The sequence below is a fragment of the Ambystoma mexicanum genome, chromosome 6q (genome assembly GCF_040938575.1).
Source record: "Ambystoma mexicanum isolate Mex_15411 chromosome 6q, UKY_AmexF1_1, whole genome shotgun sequence".
Lineage (NCBI taxonomy): Eukaryota > Metazoa > Chordata > Amphibia > Caudata > Ambystomatidae > Ambystoma > Ambystoma mexicanum.
This window is the reverse complement of record NC_090937.1, coordinates 1,664,090,880-1,664,118,170: the sequence shown is the minus strand read 5'-3', so window position 1 is coordinate 1,664,118,170 and position 27,291 is coordinate 1,664,090,880. Positions and strand designations below refer to the sequence as shown.

The window sequence follows — 27,291 nt, the reverse complement described above, 5'->3', positions numbered from 1 at the left end:
TCAACCTCATGAGATGGGGGGGGGGGGTAACCTTGTTCACACTAGAAAAGGTATTTAAACCTTATGAGAAATCTTTTAGATTTCTCAGTGACACTGCACCGAAAGTGCTGTGTGTCACCACACAAAGTAGATTCCTATCGAGTTTGACAGACTCCAGAAACGGAGCAAACATAATCCAAATCGGATCAGAATACATGAGAGGGAGAAAAAGGTCTCACTCACTGCAGGGTTAAAATTAAAAAGTCCTAACGTCCAGGAATCTAGGTTATTTAAAACTTTAGCTACAACACAAATGGTTATCAGAGATGCGATTGTGGGTGCAGGAACAACCGAAACAAAGTAAAAGTCAAGTAAAGCAATATCCTGCACCATTTGCAACCAGCTAAGTGCAAAGGTGTGCAAAGAGACATTCAAAAGGAAAGAGCCAAGCCATGTTAGCCTGACCATTGGAGAGTGTCACAGGTGAGATAGTTGAGCACATGTGTACGACTGGCTGCACAACACAATTGCAGAAATAGCGGGCAGCATGTGACATCCAGTCGACATGTGCAAAACTGCATGGAAATCATTACCATGCAGCAGCTTTCTTCATTGTGACAGAATACACATTTCGACGCCTGGCCATCTGATCTCTCCTGTATATTTTATGTGTTGAAAACACAAAAACCTACTCAATTACATAATAAAGCAAACATGTATTTTGAGGTTCGATAGCAAAATTGTCTTTTGATTTTTAATGAAAGTCCTCATTTCCAGGAGCTATTACTACCTAGTGGTATGCCAATGTTATGATACAACAGTCGCCAATCCATTTAATTTCGTATATAGGATAGGCATATATAGAATTTGCCCAGACCTGTAAAACCTCTGCGTTTCAATGTGCGGCACATGCATTTATGAGACTCCTCATTCGCAAGCATGCAGCCGCTTGAATCAGCCGTAGAGGTAAGGGGTTTATCGGGCACTTTTACTCCCTAAAAATAGGCATATACTTCCAAAAAATGTAGATACTCCCAGAAAACGAAAAAAAGGGGGGAAATGTACACATAGGAGCTTCTGCCTTTGCTTTCACTCAAACAGATCCGTGGACGTGTTTGGACCAGTAGTTCCGCAGGAAGAAACTAATTATGGAAGAGGTCAGATTTATTTTTTAACGTGCATGAATAACTTGGTGCTAAGAAGTATCTCACAAAAATGTGTTTTACAGCAGAACATTTCTACTCGTTTATAAAATACTCCCATCAGGGACGAGACTCATGTTTTTACGCTCTAAAAAATCTTTTTGCTCAACCTTTAAAAATAGGGGGTAAAATACTACACATCAAAATCTTATCTGGAGCACTGGCTACAATCTCCCTTCCGTGTCGCTCATCTGATAAGGCAGGTTAAATTCGAGAGACCCATGTCACGCCTCTGGAGTGCAAAGAAAAGGACAAGCCATATCTATGGAGCCTCCTGCACAGAGCCCCGGGAAGATTCCCATCTTTGCCTAAATAGGTCTCCTGGAGCAATAGAATCCCAGCATGGAAATGCTTGGCTCGATACATTATCAGCCAGAATGTTTTGGCATTCATGAACACCAAATGTTCCACGTCATGACCGTAATGTCACTCATTACACATGCCTGTAGACATCCATACATCCCCCAAATTGCATATCCGAAACTCCCATCTTTGCAAAAAGAAACACCATCTACCCTAGTATTATCAGGTAACATAAATGTATCAATCGTATGTAGATCTACAATGGACACTGTAAAAACACCACCCTTCCCTTATAATCACCACACCCGCCAGAAACAAACATACCGGCTATCTCTGCCACCCGTCCCCTCATTAAACCCAAACTTAACAGGTTCACGCTCGCAGTTACTGCGTAAATGGGGGAACAACTGTTGGGGTTGAATTTAGCCATTATTGCACTGTCTTGCAGCTTCTTCACTTGGCATATTATAGCAAAGGACACATCTCTCTAGGAAGGGCAATAAATAAAAGGCTGAACAACAACCAAAACACTCCCACCAGTGTTGATTGGGAAGGCAGAGCTCACGTTCACATCAGCCACAGATATTTTTAGCATCCACATTAAAAATAATTAGGACTTCTGGATCACCGCCACTAGAGTCAAACATGCCTATGTGACATTAACAATCTGTTCAAAGGAGCACTAGGGCACATCTGGAAGACACAAAGCATAATAGGGTTGTGTGTGTTGGAAAGAGTTATAGTTGGCATCTCACGTAAGAAACAAATTGTGGCGCAAGTTGTACTCGCTTCTCAATCGCCACAGGTAGTTCCTGCTGGCTAAGTGATGCTGCAGAGCCACTTTCATTGCCTGCACACAAAATCATTATTTCAATAACTGTCAGGGTTCGAAACTAAGATTGGATAAGTAGGAGCTAAAAACAGCTCCTGGGTATCTCTATTAACTAGAAGCTACCACAGGTGAACGAGGAGCTAGTACATAGCGTTCCTCAAATCTAACTTGCATATATGAAGGAAACATAACATTGTGTCTATTATTTATGACCCCTTATGCTTTAAATATTGTATAGATGTGTCCAAATGTGTATATATTGTACCAGATGCATAGAGTTAAATTCACATGGTGTTTGTTTGGCATCAGTTGGCCTTGGGAGCCAGATGTAGCTCCTGGCAGTTTTCGGCGTCAGACTTGCCTCTCCTGGGCTACAAGCAGGAGCTAAATAGCTCCCCTCTCCCCTCAATTGTGAACTCTGTCATTGCATTTTATCAAATGCTATATATGGGGGAATGTTGTTTGAAGTGTTTAGAAACAATCAAAATGCTGGTAAACAACGTGAAACCAAGGACGCTTTGCTGTGAAGACCAGGTAAACTAACCAAAAATCACCACAAATGAGTCAAACTTGCAACATGTAGATTAACTCATTCCACACCATGTTACAAACGTAACCGTCATGCTCAGCTAACTAAGCGTTTGCATTGCATAAGGAGACCCAAAATGGCTCATTTCCAGCACATAAGGAGATTCCAAATGGCTGATGCTTACTACTCGTAGCATCATCTTTGCCAAGTGCAACGGAAAGCAATGGAAATAGACTGATTTAGGTTTGCTTTCTGAAAGAACAGAATAGTGTTCATTCAGTGTCTAAGCCTGCAAGAGAACACTTTGATAACTGAGTAATCAGGCCGTTGGCGGATATACTCTGACAATATGATTATGGTGAAGATAAATGGACCAAAAACAACCCGTCAAAATTTAGCAGTGCCCAAGTTAAAAACCTAATACTTTAGTGAGGTTTTCAAAATGCCTAAAAATTTCACTTGAAGTTAAGAAACTGCAAGTTGATTTTGGCAACACTTGGCACTTAGTCTTCACGCCAAATTCGAGGCCTCCCGCTTGTCACTTGCAGGTGACCACATATACGTGAATGAGCGTGCATAGTAGCTAGCATTGTGGCCATTCAACAATACCATTACCCAACTGGACACTTTATGAGTGTAGCCTTTTATTACATCAAGTAATGAGTTACCATGCGAGTGGAAACTACGAGCAGAGCAAGCCTATATCTGCATCATAAAGTGGTGGATGCACCGCACACCAATGCAGCCCTGCCACAATAGGCCCAAGTGAGGCCTATGAGGGCATCTAGAGAAAATAGTCACAAAAAAGCTGCACGACCATTGATGGCCAGTGAACATCCACAAGCATCGATGCGGTGCCAGCACGAGTCTGGGAGAAAGAAGGAGTTCAAGTCATCGGCTCCATGGAGCACACGTTACAATGGCAAACGAGTGCCATTGTGTAAAGCTTCGAGAACGCATCACTAACAAGATAGCAATGAAATGTTTCGAGGTGGCTGTTAGCCAAGATTGGATGCAGTACCCTTTGTGTGCACTACAATAACCCTGACCCAACCTTTGGTATAAATCTGAACTACACAGGTTGGTAATGTGGCTGAGCAGCCAGGGCGTATCTGAAGAGGGGTCAATGTGAGCACCAACGTGACAGTCACTGGAGCAGTTATTCAAATAAAACACTTACACTCAAGTTTCTTGATGAAACAATTACTAATTTATTTCATACTCACTTGTATAAGCCCTCTTCAGATGGGAGCAATATATATATTTAAATAAATAATACACTTCAAAACACACTTTCTCTAAATCAGATTATAACCATTGGGGATGGCACACAGACACTTCCTACATTCTCAGGTGACTTAAATAGCTAGGGCACTGGACATTGATTTATCACTGGTACATTTAGAGCAATACTGAGTTTGGTTAGAATAGTGGAATAAAACAGGTTACAAACCATTCACAAACTGGTAAGTATTTTTTTTAAAACGTCCAATTCACAGTAAATTAACCCTTTCCTGGAGGAAAGGCCAAAGCACAAAGTCAGAGGTAAAGAGGAGTCTCTCAGAGAGCCAGGACAACCAATGTTAATTGCACAATGTCAAGAGGAGCTGAAGATCTTTGCAGATTAAAAAAAAAAAAAAGAAAAGTCTTGGCAAGTTTTTAGAAATATTTGTAGAAAATCGAACACTTAAAGGACCATAAGCTGAGGGGCAAAGCTTTAGCAACTCTGCAAGGTAACCATGACAGGTCTCAACTGAGATCAAGTAAGGCTACACAGCAAGCGGTAAGTAAGTACTCTTAGACTTTAAAGTACCTCTTGTTAGAAGAAATGGTTCCAGCTGGCTTCTGTTAGTGTACAGCTCTGCAGATCCCGTTGTTCCAGGGCCTCGGTTGTGGGGACAAGAAGGACGTCTGGGTTCTCCTGCTCTGCAATGGGAAGGTCAGCAGCAGCAATGGGCAACCTTTAATTCAGCTATCCTTCAGTGTTTCAGCTCCTCATGTGCGACAGCAAATAGCAACACCGTGGTTTTCGATACCACTTCAGACTTTCCTTTATTCTGGGGTCCAGCGCTCTGTTGATGTGGCTCAGGCTTGGTCAGTCCTGCATCAGGGAAGTCCAGAGGATCTTCCTAGCGCTCGGGTCCGACTTAAAAGCAACGCACACAATCTGGTGTTCCTCTCCCTGGCACTCCCGCAGCTGAAATACAACCAGCTTCAAGAGGATGTCCAGACGGGTTTACTTTGGAGTTGATTGGTCCCATCAACCCAAGTGGAGAAGTCGTCCTTTCAGGGCTTCTCTAGTCGAAGCGAATTCGGAGCTTCAGCACAGCAGCAGGGCTTCACCAGGCAAACCAACAGTCCAAGAGATGCAGCAGGCGTCTCTTCCAAGTTCTTCGGATTCATTCGTACAGTGGCCACCTCTGCCTTCCAAGCCAAAAAGCTTCGCCTTTTATGCGGGATTCTCCCATTCATTCCAGCCTAGCTGTCACTCACACATCAGTGTGGCTGTCCTTGGCAGAGAGCCAGCCCAGCTGGCCAATCTCCTTTGGGTGCATTCCTGTAACCAAGGGCATTAAGCACAGGGAGTTAGTTTCAGGCATCTCCCTCACTTCCTGCCCCTGCCAGACATACTGGAGCCAGAGGCGGGTTTCACTCATGAATCCCGCCAAAGACAAAAACGAACAAAGGGACCAAACCTGGTTTGGCGTGCAGACAATCTCAAGAAGGACCTTTTCTTCAGGAAATGGTGAAAAAAGACAGGGGCCATTTTGATGAAATGGGCATCCATGGGTGCCTTGCTCTGGCTGCGAACGCATACCGCGGTAAAAACGCACAATGGCAGTAAAATGTAAACCACTGTCAATCGCCATTAATTGTGGAAAGGGTAATACAAAACTTACCTGAGAAACTAGACGAAGGGGATATTAAGTAACCCCTCCAGCAACCTATATGGTAAGAGTGTGTGCTGGGTCTAGAAAGTTACAAAAAGTAAAGTCAATTTCACACTGCTCTTGGAAATAGTTTGACCTAGAGAAGGTATTTAAACTTTTGGGAAATCTAAAAGACTTCCCTGTGCCACTGCACTGAAGGTGCTGTGTGTCACAATGCAAAGATGATGCCAATGGAGTTTGACTCCAAAGTCAAAAGAAACAGAATAAAATCACATTAAAATTACATGAGATAAAAAGTCCTAAAGTCCAGCAAAAAGAGCTGGGGGTCTCTAAGGTAGAAGGGAATTAACACATTTCTGAAAATTCTCCCCAACATTGGCCACTATATATGGTGGACAATGGTGCCCAGTTTGTCAGCAAGGAATCTCTGGGCATCGTGCAGTACACCACATAACTGACAGTACTGTACTACACTCCATGAAGTGAACAGGATCATAAAACAAAAAAGGGATAATGCAAGTTGATCTAGAAGGGAGGCCGGAATGTACTACAAAGGTGCATGAAGAAAGTAACAGCAAACACTTCTATAGGACCGTCCATGTTCTAGATCACGAGTGATGGAAATGCAAATATGCCTTTAGCACTGCATTGGAACACACTAAGTTTTGAAACTAACCAAAACAAGAATGAAAAATCAACTGTGATAGAAAGATGTTCATATTCCATAAAGGCGATTGACTAAAAATATCAGACTGGGGCACGGAGACAGTTATGCCAAATTAACAAAGTGAACAAACACGCTACCAACCACATAGGAAACGATTTGGAACATAGAGGAGGCAAGAAAAATCAAGACACTGAAGAACTATTAACAAGCTGCATACATGCCCCATTCCAGTCAGGAGATACTAGTCCAGTCCTGGTGTTTACTTGCATTCTGAGATAAATCCAGGACTACATGTGCTATAATGCAAAGATAAAACCAAACCCAGTACTGGACTACCATCAACCAAAAAGCTTGGTGCTTGTTGGCATGTACTATGAGGTAGCAGGGCCTCAAAGAAGCCGAAGACTAGGCATGTGAGAACAAGCAAGCACATGAACGAGGAGGAAAACTGCTGAGGCCATATGCCAGGGATAACACAAATGAAGATGATCCATCCAAGAATAGAGTGCAAGGATCCAGACATTGAGAAGTCTGAAATGCAACATTCCTCTCTCTCTGCGTACGGGAAGGGTATGACATGGAGACAATCCGCTCTCCTGTGCCATATACTACACATAGGTATGGGGAAGAGAGGAAATTAAAGTGCCAACAGAGAATACAACATTCCAGAACAAAGAAAATAAAGGGATTTAAATGTATACACAATCATATACGCACGCATCTAATATAATGCTTACTCTATATATGAACGCTGAGGCAAAACCCCACATGGCCAAATATGATTATGCTAAAGTAAATGACTTGTTGACTAGTTCTAAATTAAATAATTTGCATTAAAAACAAACTTACAAGAAAATCAAATTATTGCAGACACAATCTATGAAAATCCTCATTACACCAAATCATTTAAAAAGTCAGTAAGGCCTATTGTGCTCCCTGCATTAGCAGTACCCAAAACATTTCAGACGATAAAAAACTTGGATCGTATCCAAAATGCCCAAAGTGCAAAAGCGTCACAGATTGTGCATGTTTCATGGACTCTAGAATACCTTAAGACAAACAGCAAATACAGAATTCAATATTTTCCTCTTTCCAAGGTTCCTCTATAGCCAAACTGGTGATGGCAAGTGGATCTAGGTCACGTTGCCTAAGCCCGCTCCACCTTCTTAGCCCTGCCTCTTCCTTCCTGTTCTTAACTCTAGGATCAAGGGCATCTCTCACCCGGGCCTCCAAAGCGAAGGGCAGACAAAGAAAAGGGCAATTCTTGTTTGGACCACGACGACCCAGGGCCCGACCCCCTGCGCAGAAAGCAGGTAAGCATGCACCAACATGAGTTTACTCCCTCTGTCCCCACAGGCCATCCCCTCTGGTCCACCTGTGATGTTTCCTTGTGCCCCCCCCTTCCTGCACACAGGTCTTGCCTGTTTTTCTTGGTTCTTCTATGCTGCTCCCTCCCCTGCCCTACAGCCTACTTCTGCAGGAGTCTGTCACGATACATTCTGGTTTCACCATCAGTCTTGTGGCTAACACAGGATTTGACTTTTATGGACTTCATTGATTCACGGTGTGCTTCACCCTTTCTCAACTCTCATGCTGAACTTCCTTTGCATCTTGTACTCATGGTGGCCCTGAATCATGCTGTTCCCATCTTCATCTTGTATCCTGGCTTGCAACATAATGTGTTACTACTGACTTTCAATTGTATTCAATCTCCCCTCTTGCCATTCCACTCTTTCACTGCTTACTCTGTTCTCTCCTCCTCTCCCTTTTCCCCCACCTCCTCCCCTTACTTTCTTCTATGCACTTCCTCTATCAAAATTGTCCTTGGACATAGCATGATAGCAACCGTGTCGGTCTCCTCCTTCCTCCCCTTCTTTCTCCCCTTCTTTCCCACCTGTTCCCCCACCCCCCCCATCCTGCACTATCTGAAATGCTGTCAGGCCTAGCACAAACGTCGCTTGTTTTGTTCCTCCCCTCCCTTTCTGCAACCCTCTTCCCCTCCCCTTTTGTTTTTCTCCGGCTCTACCAGAAATGTCATCAGGCCTAGTACGGTAGTCGCCTGTCTCGTTTCCATTTCCTTTCCCACTCTGCCCCTCCCGTTCTTCCTCATCTATGTCTCAGCTCTTGCACTATCTGAAATGTTGTCAGGCCGAGTACGATAGTTGATTTCCCAACCTTACTGTTCATGGCCTGTAAGAATATCATTGTATTTTCCCTTGTACCCTCCCTTGCCTTGAAGCGCTTTGTAACACTGTCTACAGGCTCTATATAAATAAACTATCATATTCAATATTTTCCTCTTTCCAAGGTTCCTCTATAGCCAGACTGGTGATGGCATTAAAACACAATCATTAATATCAGCCGGATGGTCTGGATTACGAATGTATATTTGTAAGGCTGCAATACATCAATTCTAATAGAGATTTACACATATTCGGACCATTTATATAAATGATCATAAATCGCAATCTCACTTCCAAAGTTTATCATTAGAGGACAGCCCTACAAATAATGACTAGATCAGCCACTTTTACTCCAAAAAATTAAAATGGGGAGTAAACATACTCCCCCCCCCCCCCCCCAAAAAAAAAAAAAAAAAAAGAAAAGACTTGTAGAATCTTGTACCCCTGCTTTCACCCTCACAGCTCCATGGGTATGTTGGATAGGACCACAGGAATAAACTATTTTAACTGCCTGATGGAAGGAGTAAACTTGCTTCTTTTTAAAAAGAAAAATGTAACTTGTTTTTTTAGGCATGTTAGTTTACAGACAATATAACAAATTGTATATGTTTGTGAACATTAAACTATTGAAATTGATAGAACAGGTTGATATGATAAATGCAGAAAAGCTATTATGTGAATTAATAATGGGACGAACAGGGGAGACAAACAAGAAAGTACATTAGGGAAGGGTTAGCAAATAGTGGCGTTGATATATAATTAATCTTCATCAGTATTATTTTGTTAAATTTGTGCAATCAATAGAAAATGCATAACATTTTTTGATCCAATGCATAGAGCAGATCCACCAGGTGTTGTAAGACAAGTTGGAAGTATGTTTCTAGTTATAAGTAATATTATGGTACGCAATATTGATAATTAAATAATGAGGGTGATTCAATCTGTTGCATATAAAGATTAACAATGGTGCCGATCATAAGATTACAGAGTGACAAAGGTTCTTTAAAGTTAAATATTTTTTGCAAGCATATCCAGATTTTTGGCCAAAATGCATGAATAAATTTACAATAAAAAATTAAATGAATACAATTGGCATTTGGTAAATGACATGACCAGCAATTGTTCGATGAGTTACCCGCTACTTTTGCAATTCTCAGTGGCGCAAGAATCTCAAGGTGTAAAATAAAGAAATGAGTGAGTTAAATTGGCTGCTACAGATGTTGAGTAATATAGTTTCCATATTTTTGACCATATTTCTGAGGTGGGTTGAAAGTACCAGTCAAGCTCCCATTGCCCAATGGTACTAGAAATTAAGTTAGGAGACAAGGGCTCATTCAGAAATAAATATTTTGGCAGCTTTAACAGAAGGGTTACTAATTAGACAAATGAGCGAGGGGGACTTTTTTTTTTTTAGTGGGTAAGGATTTAGTTCCCAATTTGAGATGAGATGTGTGAAAGGTCAGATTCCGGGATATTGTATAGAATACAGAACACTGTGCAAAAGGGATTTCTATGGAATTATGAACAGGTTTCGCACCCAATAGGTACCATCTGTGTATATTAGTAGGATTAGATTTGATAGGGCAGTGTTTATTAAACCAAAGGAAATTGTTTCCTAATTCAGAAAGAGCTGGAGGTAGTTTATTCCAAATGGATTTGAAGAAAATGTAGAGATGGGAGTAAGGTGATATTAGGCCATATGGAGGTTAAGAAATGAGAGAACCCAGCATTATTATTTGCCTCTATTTAAATCCATAAGGAGGCATCTCTAAGATGATTTTCATAGTGTTTGAAGATAATTCGTTATAGAATAAAATCTTGATGCTATAGTTGAAAGTTTGGCTTTGGGAGTTTAAGTTTATTAATGGCAATTCTTGGCGTTTTCTGATTCCATACGAATTTAAGAAGTAACCCGTTTTTTGTAAAAAGTTGCTGTAATTGCAACAGGGATCATAGATAGTGAATAGAAGATTATAGGGCTGATCATTTTTATAGCATCAAGGCGTCGCCACCAGGATAAGAAAAGGGGTGACCATCCAGAAACCACTGTTGCAATTTTTTCTATCAAGAGGTTGGTGTTGTGATTGTAGTACGAATATCTTTAGATATGTGAAGACCTAGGTATTTGATATGAGAAGATTACCATGTCATACCAAACAGTGGAGTATTGATTAGAGTACATGCATTAGTAACATGCCTTCACCATCTGTGCTGTTCTGCTTCATTGTATAAAGTTGCTTGTTTATATTTCCTGCAATCTTACGGTCCTCATATTTACCTGCACATACCTGGTGTCTGGCGACTAGCCCTTGCTTATCACCACTGTTCTGCTATCCTATATGACTAAATGTGTGCTTGCTTCTCTTCTACTGTATATTACCCGTATACTATGCTTTTTTTTTTTTTTTAAACTGCCATGTAACCCATTTATTTTTGTATGTCAATCCACCATGTAAAATAAGTGATGAGCCTGGATGCCCTTGGGCCAGGTGTGCTGTATAAATAAACAAATACAAATTAGCAAGAGGCATCATTTCAGATTTATCAAGATTAAGTTTGTATCCAGAAACAAGAGAAAATATTTATGGTAAAGATTAAGTGTTGCATGGACGAGGCAGGGTCCGACAGATAGAATATCTGCCAAGGCTGACGATAGGCATCTTCAATAATACCATAGAAGTTAGACTTTCATGTTAGTATTAGTTCTTATATTTTGTTTACAAAAAGGGGGTCTAATGCAAGGTTAAATAATGTGGGTGAAGGGGGCAGCCTTGACAGGTACCTCTTTATTTGGAAAGAAGGATAGAGGGAGTGATTGGTGAGGATTCGAGTGGAAGGGGAAGAATATAAAATTTGAATAAGGTTGATAAAGTAAGGAGAAAAACCATGCCATTCTAATGAATGTAACAATGATCCAAGAAACGCAGTCAAAGGCTTTTTCTGCATCTAGTGCAAGAAGAGCCAAGGAGAAAAGCTGCCTATGGAAGAGAAATTCAAAAATTGCGCAAATTACCTTTAGTAGAAAGAGACAAGGCTCTTAAATCAGCAAAGTGTTCCTATCGCAATTGGGTACGGTCCAGGAAAGCCAAACTCTTTCAAGCCGATGGTGAACTCTTTATGGCTGCCTGTGATAACAAAAACTCAGCACAGGTCTGGGAAATGCTAAATAAATGTACTACAAAGAGCCAGGTTGATAATCAGGTCAATGGGGTCACTGAAGCACAGTAGCCAACACATTTCTCAAGACTCTATGCTGATGAGCAAACGGGCGATTTCTTGTACACAGGTAGATCTATCTCATGCTGGCAACTAGAGTGCTCTGAGCACATCGTCAGAGAATTTATAAATAAATCATCATCTTCACGAGCGGCAGGCCCAGATGGGTTAACCAATTACATGTTCAAAGAAAACCCTAAACAGTGGGCTGCCATCCTTATGAACACCTTCAAACATATCTTATTCACTAAACATCTGCCAATGTCATGGCGCTCCTTGCTGATCGTCCCTATATTTAAAAAGGGAGAAAACAAGGACCCTAAAAGTTACCGTCCAATTGCATTGCTCGATGCACCTGGCAAAATATTCTCACGATTAGTGCTAAGGGACTTTAATACATGGACTATTCAGGCAAATCAGGGAGATCCAAACCAGACGGGATTTGTTGCTGTTATGGGGACTGCAGTAAACCTCATCACTCTCAATGCCATTAAAAGCCAAGCCCAAGTAACCAAACAGCCCATTTATTTTGCCTTTGTTGACCTGCATCCCGCTTTCGATTCAGTTTCTAGAACTAAACTTATGACAAAGCTTATCGAGGAGGAATGTCCGGCATCGTTGCACGATATTATTTATACCCTACACTCAAATACCTCTGTGCAGATAAGGCTAACAGCTATGGGGCCCCTATCAACTGCCATCGCGACAGCAAGAGGGCTGAAGCAGGGATGTATTCTTGCTTCAGCCCTCTTCAATTTCTTCATTAATTATGTCAAATGGATCTTTGAGAGTGTGAGGGCAGATTCCTCTGAACTGAATGGCGTCGAAATAAACGTTTCATGGTACACGCACAATCTGGTACTAGTCTCCAAAACACCTATTGGGCTTCAGATTCTGTTAACAGCACTCTGCGATTACTTCAGCATCAATTAACTGATTGTAATATAAAAAAAAATTACAAAAGAAAATTGTACTTTACGTACCAAGAGTATCGTGAACAAACAAGTTAAAATGAAAAATCGAGATTACCACTATTGAGGCGATACCAAAGTACATATACTTGGGCCTCATTTTTTATGGCCTTCCATCTGCCCACTCCCAAATGTGAAAAATTGAACATAAATTAACCTCAGCCATATCACAGACAAGACGTATTCTATATAAATATGGTACACTTTCCATTAAATCAGCGGTAATGTTTTGGATTCAAAATGTAACCAACAATTTTGTATGGTTTGGAAACACAAAAAGTTATTCAATCTGCCTTTTTGAATCAATTAGAATCCAAATTCTGGCGATCAACCCTTCAATTACCACAGGGGACACCAGGACCTTGGTTGCAATATGAATTGGGGTTAACATCATTGACGGCTATGTACAATTGGCATTTGTGTAGCCTCTTTCGGAAAGGTTTACTTTCAGCTTCAAATGACTACGCTAGCGATTGTCTCCCAGTATATGCTGTCTTCCCATCAGGCGTTTCCAAAATTATGGTCCAAACATATTGTCTCCAAAATGGCAAATGGTGATATTACCGTTGATACACTAGTTTCAAATCCAGACCGAGCAAAAAAACTGTACATGATGGACTGGATAAACACAAGAGCCACATGTCTCATATATAAAGACTTTAATAATCAATTGTTTGGGCCAAAGAGGTATAGAGATATGGAACCTCATCTCTGCAGAGCACCGAAACCCTCTCTGAGAAGTGCAATATTACGAGTTCCATTTAACTTATGGGCAACACGTGGTGTTCAAGCTCGCAGAAAATTAAAGCAAAACAAAACTGTTGTCGCTTCTGTGGCAATCACAAGGTCAAGGAAACTTTAGAACACGTGATAGTAGATTGTCCTGCGCTGATGGGGCTAAGACAAATACACTTCATTAAACATATGGAATACTTGCACATATGAAACCAGAAAATAGGTGGGTGGCAATAGTCGCTACTAAGAGTACGAGCATTTGGATGGCGACAGTAAACTTCATGAATGCTTTGAAATTGGAAGAGACACATTGAATTGATTCCGAGTTGGTCAAAAGATATATAATATACTTTACTGCTTCTTATAAAAGTATGAGCTAATGAGAATGCGGATATTAGTTTAAGCTGTTATATCAAGATCTTTGCACTAAAGGAAATATGTAAATCATGCAGACCTGAGATGTTTCTATGTTCTAAGATAGATGTTGCTACTTAGAGGCTAAAAGCATATTTTTTAAAAACGTATTTTATGATGAGTTATGATATTTCACGATGTGATCTGATATTTGCTTTATGAGTTGTTTATGGGTCTCTTTATAGAGTTCTTATTTGATTCAGCTTATATTGTTGCTTTTTTTCTTCCCTTTTATTTTCTATATTTCTTTTATATTTTATCTGTAGTTATTTCTTTTTCACTATGTATATTGTCACTATGTATATTGTTTGGCTATGTCATCTCTGATGTTTTCTTATTGATGAATTTTTACTGTTCTTTTCGATAATTTTATTGATGAATTTATGTAATGATTGAAAAAGTTGATTAATTTCAGCTAATTTCAATTAAAACTTTTTTTAAAAAGAGCCACGGGATCATTAGATTTTTGGGACCGATAGAAAATGTAAACGTAACCTAGTGCTGGAGGATGTGTATCGATCTTTAATAAAACCCGATTGATCAGTAGGCATGAGCTTGGGGAATAATATAAGGAGGGCTTTGCCAAAGGAGCCAGGGCTTGGGCCGATATTAGTAAAATAGGAATATAACTAAAGGTTTTGGAGGGATGGAATCAATAAACGGTTTACAAAAATCAATGGCAAATCCTTCATTAGGTTTAAGATCTAATATGGCTCCTTTAATTTCTGCTAAGGATATGAGTGTATTAAGGAGGAGAACGTTCTATGGGTCAGTGGAGTTTTTCTTATTCTCAAAAAAGGAGTGTTTCTGATTCTTTTATAGAGCTGTCGGAGGAATATAGAAGTCCAGAAAGGCTCCTATCTTTATGACTGGTTAATCTGTTACCCTCAGAAAAAGGCGACGCGAATGATGAGCGATTTTTCCTTCGCTCTTTTTAAATAATATGCCAACATTTTGCTGGATTTTTTGGAATCACCATGCAATTTAGATTTAGAGCAGAGCACAGAATAAGCCGCTTTATCAGTTCATAATTAGTTGAATTCAAAACGTTGTTTCATTCGTTTTTTTCTATATTGGGATCTGGGTTAACATAGTATGTTCTCTCCAAATCGTTAATGGAGGCTGATAGTGTGTTATGAGTGGATTCAGATTGCTGTTTTTTAGTAGCCGAGAATAAAATAAAACTGTATGGTGGCTTTGAGGGCATTCCAATTGTTATGAAAGGAAGTATGTTCTGGACGATTATGGAGAAAGAAATCCTCAAAAAAGTTTTTTTGACTGAAGGAACTGTCCTTAAGGAAGAGAAAGTTACATTTCCATCTTGGGGAGTGTTTGGGTATAGGTATCCATTCTAACATAGAGACAGGAACATGATCAGAAATGGTAATGGAGTGGATTTTGGAATTAATAATCGCAGAGGTTAAAGGACTAATGAAGATGTAATCTAGTCTAGAGAAAGAGTGATTAGGGGGTGGGGGAGAATGTAGAACGTAAAGTCTTCTGTCTGGATGGCAAAAACGCCAAGAGTCAATCAAATTAAAGTTATGTATCATATTGAGAAAAGTATTACAGGATTTGGAGATGACAAAAATTGGAGGTAGATTTACGATGAGGGTGAAATCAATTATTTTATTAGCATCTCCGCACACAAAGTCGGACCAAAACAGGTGTTTGGAGTGTGGGGGCCCAATACATTAATTATAGTAATATAGCAAATATATGGCAAGTTAATAGTCACTTTGACAATTAGCCAACGGCCCTCTGGATCTTTATCTTCACTGATGAGGGCCAAGGTGAGGTGTTTGTTCATCAGAATGAAGACCGGTCTTTTTTGTCTAAGGCGTTCGAGAAACATGTGTGGCTACTCCATGAAGCTTTGACTTTGAGGTTTTCAGTGTCTGAATCTAGATGAGTCTTTTGAAGGCAAGCGACATCAACCTTCATTTTTGTGAGTGGAGTAATAATTTTGGTACATTTGATGGGATGATTTAACCCCTTAATATTCCAAGTAACCTTAATAGACATTAGTAATCATAAATAAGTATATAAGTTAGCCAGAGTATGCAGTACACATGAAAGCAATATAATATGCATGAATGAATATATATATATATATATATATATATATATATATATATAGTTACATTTCATGAATAGATGGAATAATTGTTTATGCAATAAAGAGCCACTACGGTGTGTGGGGATATACAGATGGGAGGGGGCATAACAAAAAGAGAGGAAAACAGATTGGAGAATGCAAGGAATATATTAAGGTTGATGTAATCATGTATGAAAGAATAAATAGTCAGAATGAGAAGAATCCAATTAGAACAGAAATAGAAAAAAGTATCATGGAGGATACAAGATCACGAGCAAGGTGAGAGTTAGAACGGGATAGTGGACAGGGGCTATAGGTAATGCCCAAGATTAGGCAATAGTTAGTTAGAGGAAAATGTGGATAAAGTGAAAGACTGCTCATAATAAAATCAGGTTTACAAGGCAGAGAGCAGGAGCCGAGGTTTTAATAGGAATTCTTTGTCTCTGGGACATAAAGAGTAAGAGGAGGTATCTGGAGGGATAGATGAGACGGATCTGCTACACTTCAGAAAATAAACTTGGTATGTAGATTCTTTGATCTCCTAAATTGAGAATGAGGGTCTGACAAAGGGGAGCAGGATGTTGATTGCAACGAGGTAGTATTCATTGGAGTAGATTGAAGAGACTGTAGCAGGGTAGAGATCGCTGGGCTCTTTTTGGTTGGTCCATCCGGTATGGTGATTATACTTTTTCGCTGGTTCTCACATCCAGAAGTGTCTTCCTTTTGGTTTGGGTAATTTTGGAGACGTCTTCTGGAGAGATGAAGATCCTAAGCCCTTGATAGAGAATAGGAGATTTTTTCCTGGCAGCTAATGAAGTTTGGCACGCTGCTGACGTCTCAGAAAGCAGGCAATAAATGGTATGGGAGTTTTTTTATTGACCAAGGTATTAGTCGATGAGCCAGTTGCAGTTCCAAGTGGGGGAGATAATGTAATTCCTAAGGCAGAGGGAATCCATTTGGTAAGAAAATCTATAGGGTCATCTGCTTCTGTGTTCTCAAGGATCCTGTAAAGACATAAGGTTGTCACTACAGTTTCTGTCTTCTAATTCTGTGGTGTCAAGTTGATTAATTTTTTGCTGCATGTTTTCAAGGCCTTCCACAACGGAAATTCTTTCCTCAGCTCCATCTAGTCTGCCTGAAAAAAAAATTCTTTTGCACTTAAAGTCTTTATGTCATCTTGAATGTTGGAAGAATGAGAATCTAATATGGAGATGGAAAATCAAATATTGCTAAGCGCTTCTAGAATCTTCTCCATGCACGCATTAAATGATGATATATCTGATATTGGGCTGTCTTTGGTGTTATCAGACATATTTTTAAAGAAATGCAGATAAATATGTCAAAGATAAATTAACTCAATAAGAGGCATGCAATATATTTTTTGGAAACCGGGTGCCAGTATGGAGTAGGCCACAGATTACGTTGAAGCCGGGGTGCAACGTGATTTATTACGCTGCGAAGCAGGAAGCTGTGTGAGAGATAAAGCATGCACTCTGGTTAGCGCCCGAGAGGGTGCCCAACGAAGGACAAAGTCATGGGCATAAAGAGGGCGACCAGAGCTCTTCCCCTGTGAGCTTATCTCTGAGATAATGGGAGCCACTGCAAAGCGTATTTCGGTAACTGCTCGGGAAGATTACCTCGGGGGCGGGGGGGGTTGTCATTGAATAAGGCACTCACCGGCAATATGTACGTGCTGCTGCCAAGGACGTTACGAGGCAGTTTTCCTTATCCTCTCTGGCCTGCCTCACCCTGGAAGTCCAGAGGAAGATATGAGAGAGATGGATTCAGCGGGATACTAGTGTCATGTTTCCTCACAAGCGAAGTCTCTTAACCGAATTCTGTGGATGTTTCAGCTTGGAAACACAGCGGTATGAAGACTTGCTGCTATATAAAGTATCTCAATGCTTTTGAGATGTTAGTATTAAAATAAAGTGCCCATATTTGATGAATTCTTGCGCTGTTCCGAGGAGCCGCTCACTTAAGAAGCCATTGTATGTGCCGTTTGGCCACCTCCCCCAAAACATGCATCTTTTAGTGTGCACGAGTAACCACTAGGTGAAAACAAATACAAACACATTTCCACTTTTCAGTGAAATTTTGTTTTCACAATTCTAGTATAGACCAGATACCTCACTTTACAAAGCTAAAATAAAACTGGAGAGACCAAGCAAAAAAGTACAATATACCTGCTATACATGGACACAGGAGTCTGAGTTTGGTGGCAAACTGACGCCCCTTTTATTGGATGCATCACATGGTTTGGGTCTATTTGAACCTAAAACAAATTTGACAACCCCACTTCCCCACAACCCAATCTATACCCTTACCCATATAATTAAATTCGACTGAAAAAATGTTTTAAAAAAAAAAATTAGATCAAATGTTTTTAGGTCAATCATGCGAATACAGGTTTGCGCCAATCACGTGACTCTGCACGAGCCCAGAAGAGGCTTATGTTACATCCCATGCCAACAGTAAATGTTCAAAGAACGACATGATGTGACACTTGGTACAGTTATGCGCATGGCAAAGCATTTTATGCCTTACACTTGTAAACAAATTATGATTAAGGCTCCTGGTTTTAAAGGTATTTTTTCTCTGTCTATCCATATTTATTGTTGGACTTTTTTCTGTATTTATCCACATTTATTTTTTGTCATAAAAAGATAATTCGCAACCAATTTTTCTGCATTTATTGTTCATTTTTTAAAGCACACATGCAGCCATATAGGAAAGAAATGCTAGCTCCATTATTCAATAACAGTTGCTCCTGTGACTGCTGCTTCCTTAAGATGTATGCTGTCAGTAATTTGAAGAACGTCAATGCTATTTGTATACAACTTTTACACTGTCCATGCAGTCAATCTGCAATGAGACTGGCCTGCGATGCATGAGTGACATCCTAGAGAACCAGACAGAAAGATCTGTTTTTTCTCAATTTTTATGAATACAGACCGATGGTTTCAGAAATCTGGAAGCCTTAATTATAATCATGCAATTAGTCATGGGGTGGAAGACACTAACCACATACATTTAAAAATCCAGGTAGTTTACCCTGGACATTGCTCAAACCCAAAACACCATTAGTTCAGGAGAGGTGGGGCACGCACGAAATGCGCCTTTACTAGATCCATTTTAAGCATGGTTATGGAACCAACGAAAACACAGCTTTTGCTGGGTCCTCTTTAAGCATGTAGAACATCCGGGATCCCACTTGTTACTGCACCTATTTTAAATTATTTGGCACCTACAGTTTCACTACTTCAGACAGCACATCACAGTCACCAGGCTAAACCCCTGGGCAAGAGCACTTAGTTCACAGCCGAAAAGGTTTTATGCACTGATGGTAAACCGGGAAAGTCACACCCAGGGACCACGTCGGCTGCAGTTCATAGAACAAGTTAATGTTAAAGGTCATTTGTACCGCACACTTTCACCACCGGAGTGGTCCCCTAGCGCTCTGGCGGCTCTGAAAGAGGGGGGGGGGGTGGTTTAGTGGGTGGAGGCTGGAAAAGTGCAAGATTGCAGTGATGTGCTGTTGGCAGCCTCAGCCCCGTGGTTCCGTCGGCTGGGCCTGGGTGTATGCGGCCGGTAGTCGTTGTGTGCTGATGTGCGAGTCTATGTGTTTTTTTGTTTTGTTGTTGCAGTGTGGTGAAGTTCGTGCGGTTTGCTGCGCTAGAGGTTTGTGGTTGTGTTTGGTTTGGAGTTTGAGAGGTGTATGCAGAGAAGGAAATTGTTAATGGTATTCTTTAGTCATCTCTATCCTGGACTGAACCAGTTGGGTTCGTGTAATCTTACCCGACGGGATGCTTGTACACCCTGAGCCTCAGGAGGTACGTGCCCGTTTTTCCATTCGAGGCCGTTTGAGGATCTAGCTGTCCCCTCCGCCCGCTCCCTTAATAACCTTGCATGCTCCTCATGGGGGATGACTGTAGGCAGATGGCGGGTTGTGGTTACGGGCCACCTCCTTACACTCCCCTATCGGGAGCAGCCTCTATGGTGTGCAGGAACGGTGCTGTTCCCTTTCTTGCTGTGGTGGCAAAAGTCCATTGTTGGGTCACTTAGACTGGGCCCTGTGGTGAAGCACACTGTCATCATCCGTGGGGGTTGTATTCTCAAGTGTGGTATCGATCACCCTTCGTCAATGGTACAAGCCACCCTCCTCCTTCCCAGGTGGGAGCCTTTCTTTGTTTCGTGCAGCCTCACACCACCGGCCTCAGTGCGGTTGTAGCCACTTCATTCATTTCATTTCTCACCTGGGCGGGAGCTACTCATCTTTGGCAGCCTGTCTCATATTCATGCAGCGGCTAAACTTGCAGCACTGCCTTAAAGCCTGCACTGGTGACTCCAGAGAACAGGCGGACGGCCACCATAGAACCTCGGCAGCCATGCCGAGGGTTGTTGGACATGATCCGACTTGTTAGTTGAGAGCCCTGCACGGCAGACACTCCCCAAACGTGTTCCGGCATGACATTGCAGTAGTCCTCATTGGCAGATGTTATTGGGGCCAGCACGCCAGACCCCTCCTGCATACCTGCTTTACATGGACATAAGTGGTGATTTTGGTGGGAAACTGGTGTACGGTTGGATACCTTCTTGCTGATATCCATTAGCTGTGATTTTTGGATACCAGGCTCGAGCCTCATTACTCCATCTTCTCGGGTTACGTATGTAGTCGTGGGTTTGGATTCTTCATGGTCTATGTGGACTTGTCACAGTAATGCTGGTTTCACAGGGTCTTCACTGATGTAGTGGTGCACCCCTTTTATTGGAGGCATCACATGGTGTACGCCACGTGTGCCTAACACTGGATACTGCACGAGCACAGCGTTTATTATAACATAGTGTGCCTGTCATGTGGAAGTTATGTCCTGCTTCAATGGGTAGAGGTAGATACCCACGAGCGGATTTTAGCTCCCGCAAAACAAATCCTTATTTCATTATTTAACCCCTGAAGTGTAGCAAAAAGCTTACTGGTTACTTTTGTCCAAGCAAGTTTACAACTCTGCAGGATTTCCTGGATAGCTTTCTTGAATGTGAATTACGTAAAACACTGCAAGGTTTCAGGAGTATAGCTCTTTTGAACAGAATTTTGAAAAAATACATGCAAAATAATTGCCCACGATGCCAGCGCAGTTATAAATTGAACCCGGAAAGCCATATGCCGCATGCTATATTACCGCCTCTATAAAAAAGGAGTGACCAATATTCACTAGTCTAATTTTCACGAGTTTCTATGATTGCGCTATATATGTTTTGTACTTCATCATGCACCACCCCCATGCTTATCTATGAATATCAAGTGTTATGGTCTGGGCGAGCACCCAGGAGCCACTATTCAGTTGTCCCCCGAGTACACCACCGCCAAACGATGCTTGCATTTCCACTACCTTGTTGCTTTCTACCCTCATTAACTTCTTGACATGCCGCCCACACCCAAAACCCCAAACTTAACCATCTCTAGGCCGGTGCAGGCCGCCACTACCTCATGCCCACAAACCGCTAGGCAATTAAACCGCTACAGAACGTCCAGCACACAGGACAGACAGAGACGAAGTCCAAAGCAACAAGGTAAGAAAAGCACCACTAACCCAACCCTAAAACCTCCATTTCTGCATAAATTTCTCACATGCAAACAAATGACCACATCTCCGCACAGCAATCCGCACGCACTTTGCCACATCACACTGCAACGACAAACACCACATAGCCATGCACAACAGCACATGGGAATTGCACCGACCTGTAAATCGCACCCAAGTTCTGCAAAGGGTGCAAACCGAGCTGAAGCTGTCAACAGGACATCAGGACTCTGCCTATTCCCACTACACCCTAAACCCCTCCACGCTCTGCTTTCAGATCCCCCAGGGGCCCATAGTGGGCGCTACACCCTACTAACCCCCTCCACGCTCTGCTTTCAGATCCGCCAGAGGCCCATAGTGGGCGCTACACCCTATTAACCCCCTCCACGCTCTGCTTTCAGATCCCCCAGGGGCCCATAGTGGGCGCTACACCCTACTAACCCCCTCCACGCTCTGCTTTCAGATCCGCCAGAGGCCCATAGTGGGCGCTACACCCTATTAACCCCCTCCACGCTCTGCTTTCAGATCCCCCAGGGGCCCATAGTGGGCGCTACACCCTACTAACCCCCTCCACGCTCTGCTTTCAGATCCGCCAGAGGCCCATAGTGGGCGCTACACCCTATTAACCCCCTCCACGCTCTGCTTTCAGATCCCCCAGAGGCCCATGGTGCGCGCTACACCCTACTAACCCCTCCACGCTCTGCTTTCAGATCCCCCAGGGGCCCATAGTGGGCGCTACACCCTACTAACCCCCTCCACGCTCTGCTTTCAGATCCGCCAGAGGCCCATAGTGGGCGCTACACCCTATTAACCCCCTCCACGCTCTGCTTTCAGATCCCCCAGGGGCCCATAGTGGGCGCTACACCCTACTAACCCCCTCCACGCTCTGCTTTCAGATCCGCCAGAGGCCCATAGTGGGCGCTACACCCTATTAACCCCCTCCACGCTCTGCTTTCAGATCCCCCAGAGGCCCATGGTGCGCGCTACACCCTACTAACCCCCTCCACGCTCTGCTTTCAGATCCGCCAGAGGCCCATAGTGGGCGCTACACCCTATTAACCCCCTCCACGCTCTGCTTTCAGATCCCCCAGGGGCCCATGGTGCGCGCTACAGCAGAGGCCCATAGTGGTAGGTGCAAAGGGCCTTAGCATGACCCTATACCTGGAAACGCCGCCCACTCCTGCTGCACCTGCTGAGCCCCTCAGCCCCGCTGCTGGCGTCTTCAGCAGGCCCTGCTGGTTCCCCACCCTGCTGCTGGCGCCCTCCCCTTATTGCGAATAGCTCTGTGGCCCTTCACGCCGCCAACGCCTGTCCCTGTGAGTTGCGACATGTCCCCTCTCCTGCCAGCGTCTGTCTATCTCGCCCGCCCCCGCGCCGTCAGCACCGGGGGCCCCTTCCCGGCAGGCTCACCTGCGCGCGTGGAACAGCCTCTCCACTCGTGGCGCCTCCATGGCTCGCCCCGCAGGCCTGCGGCTGCCTTGGGCCACTGTCAGGCCGGGGAGGCTGCGGCCATCTTCCGCTGCCGTAGCCGGACCCGATTGGGCGGCGCAGGGGCTGATGGGAGAAGCAGTTACCAGCCTTGTTTACCTGCCGCTCACCAAGGAAGAATAGACTACAATTCCCGAGAAGCAACGCGGCCGGGAGCGGAAACCGCGACCAGAGTATCTGTCGTAGAGCGCCGTCATCTTCAGCTGTCAGTGCCTTGCTCGGCCCACGTCAAATCACGTGTCTCCCCGCGTGATGACGGAGGCGGTAATAGACACAGAGAGAGGGCTGCTGCTGCTGAAAACATGCCCACAAAAGATAAAAGTAGAACAATGTTACAAATACATCACAATCACAAAATCATGAATGTATAAATGAAATGAAGGATAAAAACATGTACCCGGTGCAATAATCCATTCACCTATATAGTTGGCTCCTTAGTGATAAGGCACGTTCCATATAGGAGTAAATGGACCGTGCAGAGTGCACTTCTGAATAGCTAAAACTAAATGGAAAGCAGGAGTTATTGTTTTTGGTTCGAACCGTACCTTTTGTAAATAGTAAACTCGACCTGAGACGGAAAAGGTGAGCTCTTTTCCTCGGATTTTATAACAATAGGGCATAACTTACAATCTTTACTCTGAAACCACAGCAGCAAAGAAAAAACTTTTACAAGCAAAAACGTTTGAAAACAGAACTAAATAGAGTTCAATGTCAATACAAGGTGGGACTCCCCAATCCATCATGGAGGACAGGTCATGCCTGTTGCAAAGTAAACCCCTGGGAGCAGGGTAGCTCCCAGGATGTTGTCATGGGACACATGGCAGTAGCCACGTTCCCAACGTCAGTCTTGCCACCATCAGGCTCCAGCGTTGTTCCTTTGCGCACCATGCTGGTGCTGCGCTGCATGCGCTGGGCACAAGGACGGGGCCCAGCTCGAGGACAGTGCCCCTGCCGGGCAACGCCATCCGGACGGTGCCCCTGCCGGGCAACGCCGTCCCTGTGTGTCTCCCCTGCCATGTGAGTCCGGCCATGTGTGGCGCTCCGGTGATCCGGAGCGGGTGGGATGACCCGCAACCCATGAGTCTGCGGCGTGATCGCCGCACCTGTGTGTCCCGTCGGGTGCCCCCGACATGAGTATGGGGGCTGCCCGGTGACCCGGAACAGCCCCCCCGACAATGCCCTGCAGGAGACCAATGAGCAGAGACCCTTCCTTATATAAGTCCATTACTCTAAACCCAACCCCTCTTTCTGTAGCTGTCTTGAACCAGACTTCCATTGCACAGATCAGATGATAAACGATGAAGGCAAATCAAGTGAAGCTCTCATATCACGCACTCCACAACTTGTAACTGTGAGCCACACTCCTGATCAGAATCACAACTCGTAGCTGTAAGAACAACAAGCAAGAAGGGTGGGTGGATGGTAAGAACAACAAACCAAAGAATGTTCTCTCTTGAAAAACCTGTGCACATGCGTGTCATAAATGTCATATCATATCATATCATATCAAGGTTGGGTGGGTGACTGGGATAATAATCGCCTCCTTGTCTTTAATAGAATCTAAACCCCCATCTCACGTTAGTGTGGGGGATTAGCCATTCTATGACAAGACAGGAGGCTCATATTCTGCAAGTTCGAAGCCCTTGCATCTCATTAGTACAACATGATCAATACAATAGAGACAACATAATAAAATAACAGGAGAAGAAAAAGTTTTAAATACTTTCATTAGATCAATCAGCTGACCATAAGAGAATTGCCCAAGACTAGACTGCCTGAATAACGGTTTTATAAGGCATAGCAAATCCACTGCAAGAAAAACAACTGGAAGATGTGCCAATTCGAGTGTTCCTTACAGGCCACCAAAACCAACTGTTTAAAAGAGGGGTGAAAACACTGAACAAAGTTTTCCTATACTAATAGGTTAGGAAAAAACCCATCGGAATAATAAACTCCTCTGTTGTCCAATAAAACATTTAAACACTTAAATTCATACCATCTTTAGGAACCCAGATTACAAACCAAAGAAGATAAGCACTTAGCTCTCCTGGGGATAAAGAAAAATACCCCTTAGGGGTGAAAGCTTTTTAGGTTCCATCCCATGTGTTAAAGGAAGATATCGCATTAGAAACAGGGCATGTCACATAACTACCCTGGGGAATAAGTGGGAAAAACAAATCTTCATGAAAGGTAAAACGGGAGTAAAAAAGTTGTTTTATTAATCTGTAATAGGACGACCTATCCTGAGCGGAGCTGAAAAGCAATAGACTTAACACACAATGGCTAATCCCCCACACTAACGTGAATGGGAGTTTAGATTCTATTAAAGACAAGGAGGCAATTATTATGCATTTCAATCTTTACTCTGAAACCACAGCAGCAAAGAAAAAAACTTTTACAAACAAAAAAGTTGTAAAGCACAGAACTAAATAGAGATCAATGTCAATGTAAGGGAGCTCCCCAGTCCATTATGGAGGACAGGTCATGCCCTGCAGGAGACCAATGAGCAGGGACCCTTCCTTATATAAGTCCATTACTCTAATCCCAATTTCTCTTTCTGTAGCTGTCTTGAACCAAACGTCCACTGCACAGATCAGATGATAAACGATGAAGGCAAATCCAGCAAAGCTCTCGTACCACGCACTCCATAACTTGTAACTGCGAGCCACACTCCTGATCAGAACCTCAACTCGTGGCTGTAAGAACAACAAGCAAGAAGGGTGGGTGGTTGGGAAAAACAACAAACCAAACAATGTTCTCTCTTGAACCACCTGTGTACATGCGTGTCAAAATTGTCATATCATATCATACCCAGGGTGGGTGGGTGGGATAATAATAATCGCCTCCTTGTCTTTAATAGAATCTAAACCCCCATCTCACGTTAGTGTGGGGGATTAGCCATTCTATGACAAGACAGCAAGCTCATATTATGCAAGTTCAAAGCCTTGCGTCTCATTAGTACAACATGATCCATACAATAGAGCCAATATAATAAAACAATATAATAAAATAATAGGAAAGGGAAAAACATTTTTATTTTTTAAAATGCTTTCATTAAATCAATCAGCTGACCGCAAGAGAATTGCCCAAGACTAGGTTGCCCGAGAAACTGTCTTATAAGGCATCGTCAAATCCACTGCAAGAAAAACAGGAAATTGTGCCAATTCCAGCGTTCCTTACAGGCCGCCAAAACCAACTGGTTAAAGAGGGGAAAAACCCTTAAACAAAGTTTTCCTATACTAATAGGTTAGGACAAAACTCATCTGAAATAAACGCCTCCGTTGTCCAATCAAACATTTAAAACACTTAAATTCATACCATCTTTGGGAACCTAGAAAGCAAACCAAAGAAAAATAAGCACCTACCTCTCCTGGAGATAAAGAAAAGTACCCCATAGGGGTGAAAGTCTTGTAGGTTCCATCCCATGCATAAAAGGAAGATATCACATTAGAAACAGGGCATGTCACGTAACTACACTGGGGAACCAAGAGGGAAAGACAATCTTCAAAGAGGTAAAATGGGAGTAAAAAGTCATTTTTTAAATTTGTAACAGGACGACTCATCCTTAACCCACAATTTTCTTCAGACATATGTGTATACTACGGAGGGATGTCTTCTGGAGGCAGAAGCAGAATGGAAGAGCGGGACCCCACCTGAGAAACTAAACCTGTCAAACCGCCAACACAGAGACCTTCAGACCTCCCGAACACTCGAAGAAGAACTCTGCTACCATGACAAGAGGCATATATTTACAAACCTGATCCTTAAGAGGCCAAACTTGGCAAGGAGAAAAATGTATCTTACATCCAATCGCTAGCATTATAGTGATATCTAAAACCCCCTTGTAGATATGCCCGGTGCTTGAACCTTGTTCCCTCCTCCCTGGTGATAAATCCCCTAGAGGATCAAAAACTAACCGAAGGACACCTAAATTCCAAAGTCTTAATAAGACTGTAAACTGCAAAGAAGTGATCACTAAACAGTTAAACTGAAGTTGCACACCAGAAGAGGTTTAACCTCTATTTCAGTCAATTTGGAGAGCCTTGAAGCTCACAGCACCCTGAGCTGGCACCTTATTGTAAAAACAAACTCTTGTGAAAACCCAAAGGTCCACCTGCCATGCAGGTGACTAGGAGAATCAAGTCATTAACGAAATAGAATATCCCAGCCCTCTGGGAATCGTAGTGGCAGACCCCTTCTG

The 27,291-nt window shown here is 42.8% G+C and overlaps 1 protein-coding gene across 1 annotated transcript in view; it reads right to left on the bottom strand.

Annotated features, from left to right (window-relative positions):
* AUP1 (AUP1 lipid droplet regulating VLDL assembly factor) overlaps window positions 1–23,269 on the bottom strand; it is a 240,716-nt gene extending 217,447 nt beyond the window's left edge. The window contains exon 1 of the mRNA XM_069632508.1: window positions 23,013–23,269. Within this exon, the coding sequence (XP_069488609.1) occupies window positions 23,013–23,053 (41 nt within the window). The 5' untranslated portion in view covers window positions 23,054–23,269. The remainder of the gene's footprint in view (window positions 1–23,012) is intronic.
* Window positions 23,270–27,291: the final 4,022 nt, after the last annotated feature.